This window comes from Branchiostoma belcheri, unplaced genomic scaffold, assembly GCF_001625305.1.
Source record: "Branchiostoma belcheri isolate BF01 breed outbred unplaced genomic scaffold, Haploidv18h27 scaffold90, whole genome shotgun sequence".
Classification (NCBI taxonomy): Eukaryota; Metazoa; Chordata; class Leptocardii; order Amphioxiformes; family Branchiostomatidae; genus Branchiostoma; species Branchiostoma belcheri.
The window spans coordinates 640,175-644,236 of NW_017804576.1; the positions used below are offsets into that span (position 1 = coordinate 640,175).

General features: G+C 39.3%; 1 protein-coding gene across 1 annotated transcript in view; it reads left to right on the plus strand.

The window, feature by feature from the left end:
• LOC109487966 (ATP-binding cassette sub-family D member 4-like) overlaps positions 1-4,062 on the plus strand; it is a 25,926-nt gene that overhangs the window by 8,447 nt on the left and 13,417 nt on the right. Inside the window, exons 4-7 of the mRNA XM_019792087.1 lie at positions 1,024-1,163; positions 1,462-1,578; positions 2,872-2,997; positions 3,700-3,750. Coding sequence (XP_019647646.1) covers positions 1,024-1,163; positions 1,462-1,578; positions 2,872-2,997; positions 3,700-3,750 — 434 coding nt within the window. The remainder of the gene's footprint in view (positions 1-1,023; positions 1,164-1,461; positions 1,579-2,871; positions 2,998-3,699; positions 3,751-4,062) is intronic.

Here is a 4,062-nt window from a genome sequence, read left to right on the forward strand (position 1 = left end):
AACAAAGTAAGGATGAAAAGGACTGTTTTCAACTGTTCAGGGCAAAATATGAGCATTTTGCAGTTGATTCTGAATTTTTATGCGGGCGAATCCGTTAAACAAGAAATTAAATTGGTGTGGCCTAAGATGTAAATTGTCATTGTCTCTTGCATTTTTTTTTCTCAAGACCTCTGAAAATGAAACTTCAGTTTAGAATTATAGAGTTTATGATTTTATGGTTATGATATTGTGATTTGGTGGTAAAAAAATTTGTTATATATCTTGCTAATGATTGTAATAATTGGTAATACTTTAAAGCTGGGTTGAAAATGATGCTGCAATGTAGGTTGCTACTGCCTGAGTCTGCTATGTGGTGTAAAAAATAAATTTAAAGTTCTTCCTCCCCCCCCCCGTTAAAGAGCCTGATGTATGTGAAGTAGTGACTGTTACTACTAATCTCTAAGCAGAATTTTTGGTGGCTGAATTTTTTTTGTGAAAGTGGCAGGGCAGTATCCTGTTACCATTCATTTGGCTGGCATGTAGGAAAGATACCAGACAAAGACTGAATAAAACCCAATGAAAACACCTAAAAACATAAGCCCATAAACCCTAAATCTCTGCTTGGAGAGTCTCCGTCTGCTACAAGTCTCAGTCTGCTATGTGATGTAAAAAATGTTCTTATACGTTGTACTATCATGAAAGTTCATCTGTGTTGGTAGTTACATGTTTAAAGTTAAAACTTTTGTTCCAAGACAACAAATTCTCTCACCTAGAGCTTTCGACCAGTCACTCTGGTCTTCCTCAGTAGACTGACCCAGTGAACTTACATTGAACTGCGACGGGGGTCGACATCGTCTACCGGATACCTTTGACCCAGTGTTGACGTCACACTTCAAAGAAGCCATGTGACAAGCTTCACTGGGTCAGTCTACTGAGGAAGACCAGAGTGACTGGTCGAAAGCTCTAGGTGAGAGAACTTTTTGTGTTGGAACAAAAGTTTTAACTTTAAACAAATAAGAGTTCTTCTTTGTTTTTCCCTGTCAGTTGAAAAGCCTGGATGGTTACATCAGTAGCCTGATGTATGTGAAGTGGCGGCGGCTGATCTGCCACAGACTCCACCAGAAGTACTTCCAGGACACGGTGTACTACCAGCTTAACGTACTGCAAGGGGACATGGACAATCCGTAAGGACCCTTCTGTTTGTTTGTTTTCTGTTTTGCATAAACAGTAAATCACCTTTATTTGATGCATTTACTGTTATGACCTATGAAGCAAAAAAAGAAATAATGGCAGTGGCTTCTGAACAGTTTTCTTGGCATGATCTATACTTCCCTGGATTGTAGTGCAGGTAAAATTTGTCTGGTCCAGGTTTTCAATATTACCTACAGCGGTACAGGTATGCAGAAAAAAGTAACAACATAACAATTGTTGTGAAAGTTGATTGATATTTCTTGTTGTTGTTGTTGTTGCTTTTCTGTCCAGGGACCAAAGAATCAGCCAGGATGTGGAGAGGTTCTGTAAACAGTTCAGCCTGATGATAGCTGTGATTGTCATATCTCCCTTCACCATAGGATATTACACATATCAGTGTTACATAAGGTTGGTGTTTAGCATCAAGCCTAATATAAGTCCACATAAGTACATATAGTTTTGCCAAATGAATTGCATGTGATTCACTTCTTCTTCGATGTTTTCCTTTTAATGTTTGACATTCAAAAATGTAAATCATTTGTCAAGAGAAGAATATCTCAAAGTCCAGGGATAGGACTATATTTAATTCATCTAATGGAGAGTTAGGATATAAAGAGGACAACTATTTCATTGTTCTGAAAAGTGTTTTGAAGGATTGTCTCTCTGTGCTGCATGTGTTGATGTTGCTTGTAGTGATGTGAACTAAGTTAATGTTTAAGTACTGCTCCACCTACAGAATGTACACACCCCCAGCCCATGTACTAGTAACGGAAGCTTTTTGATGTTTGAGCTAGCCCTCCTACAATGGTTTATTGGCCAAACATCACCCGTGCAATCGCAACCTTATAGTGCTGAATTGATGCAGGGTTTACAATGGTACAATGATGCAAATGGTAATACACATAATAATACACATAATACTTATGATACATGTTTGTTCCACTTTTTTGTGGAACTGCCGCAAGGGTCTGTGCGGCTGCCATTCGGCACCACAAGGTGACCTCAATACGGCTTTCCCCAACCAAAGTTAGGTACCCATTCACACCTGGGTGGAGTGAGGAAAGTTGTGTAAAGTGCCTTTCCTAAGGGCACAACGTCGGGCGCATGTCCAGACATGTCCCAGGTACGACCCGGAATCGAACCTGGGTCTCCCGGCTCACAGTCTTATCTACCATTATGCCACCCTTCTACAAGCGGGTAGAACCAGTGAATACAGTCATGAAAATCCCTTTGACGCGAGATCTTCCTTGAGTGTTTGGGAGAACACAACATTGCTGATCTGTTGTAACTCTGTGTTCCAGTTCCAACTGTGCCTGAGGTTTGCTCGTTCTCTCACAAGCAGTGAGAAATACCGTAATTGGCTGCCAGCACAAAGGGGGGATGTACATAATAGATCACTCAGGAACAGCACGAAACTGACACAGTTTAAGTGCCGGACACAGTGCATGCTACAAATGTAAACAGTACACTACCCTTTTGTGTCCACATGCTGAATAACAGTTACTGTAAGTCGTGATGGTAGTGATTTTATTTGATTTTAATAGGATTTATGACTTGTTTTAATTCTTACTTGCAACTATGTATTATTAATGCTAATAAGCCTAATATTTCTGTGTAAGGAAACCGCAATTCAGCACTTGTGCTGCAAAGATTTTTTGTTGAATAAACCATTCTCTCTCTCTCAAACCATTCTCTCTCCAGTACTGGCTGGCAGGGTCCTGTCAGCATCTTTGTGTACTTCGTGACGGGTACAATCATCAACAAGTTCATCATGTCCCCCATAATCAGGCTCCTGGTCAGGCAGGAGAAGCTGGAAGGAGACTTCAGGTACATTTCAACAGTTTTCCTTTAGAAATGGTGTTGAATGCTTTTGAGCTATGTAGAATCAGCACTTTTATTATGTTTACCTTTGCAGAAGGAAGACATATTGTTTTTGCTCCATTTATCCTTCTTCTTCTTCCCCAAGTATATAATGTCAATGACCTGAAACGGACCTCTGTCCCCATGGTAACTGGTGCTGTGTCAGCCACCCTGTGGTGTTGGATTACATTATGTAGCAAGTGGCAGAACAGGGTTGGATGGGCTGGTCACCATATAAATGAATGTGTTTGAGTAAGAATAAACAGAGCAGTAGTTTGTAGACCATGTGAAGGTTAACATTGTACATTTGCTTTGCATAAGACAGCACATCTTCTATTTTCACCAATCTTACGGTATGTAATTGTATTATATGCAATTTGTATATAATATTGACCACAATTTGTTGACCCTATGTAATTAAGACATTTTTAAGAATTTATATCACTTGTATGTATTTAACCACACTTTTTCCCCAGGGCAAGCCCTTAATAATAGCTTCAAGCTAGTTGGGCTGCCCTGGCTGTGTTGTATCAGCCGAACCAATAAATAAATAAGTTCGATGTGAAATACATGTTTGAGGGCATGGTTAAATCTGACAGGATCTTTGTAGGGGATAGGTTTCAATTATTAAAAAGATCTGGTTTAAGTTTCTTGTCATCTATTCTCCAGGTTCAAACACATGCAGATCAGAGTGAATGCTGAGTCAGCAGCATTCTACAGGTAGGAATTGAACTTTTCCCCCTAAGGCCATGTTGATTTGATTATATGGATGACATCCTCCGGGAGCCCCAAAACTGATGCGCGCGTGCGAATAAAAAAAAAAGTTTTGACAAAAAAAAAAGTTACTTTTACAATTAATGAAATCTACGTGGTCATGAGGGTTGAGCAAATGGCACAGAATATGGTTTGGCGAATAATCTAGTCTTCAAGTTCATTTCTTTACAATTTCGTCTTTTTTGTTTGATTTTGGCTTTCTACGACATTGGTATAGTTTTTATTAATATTTTTGTAACTTATGGTATATTTTTTGCT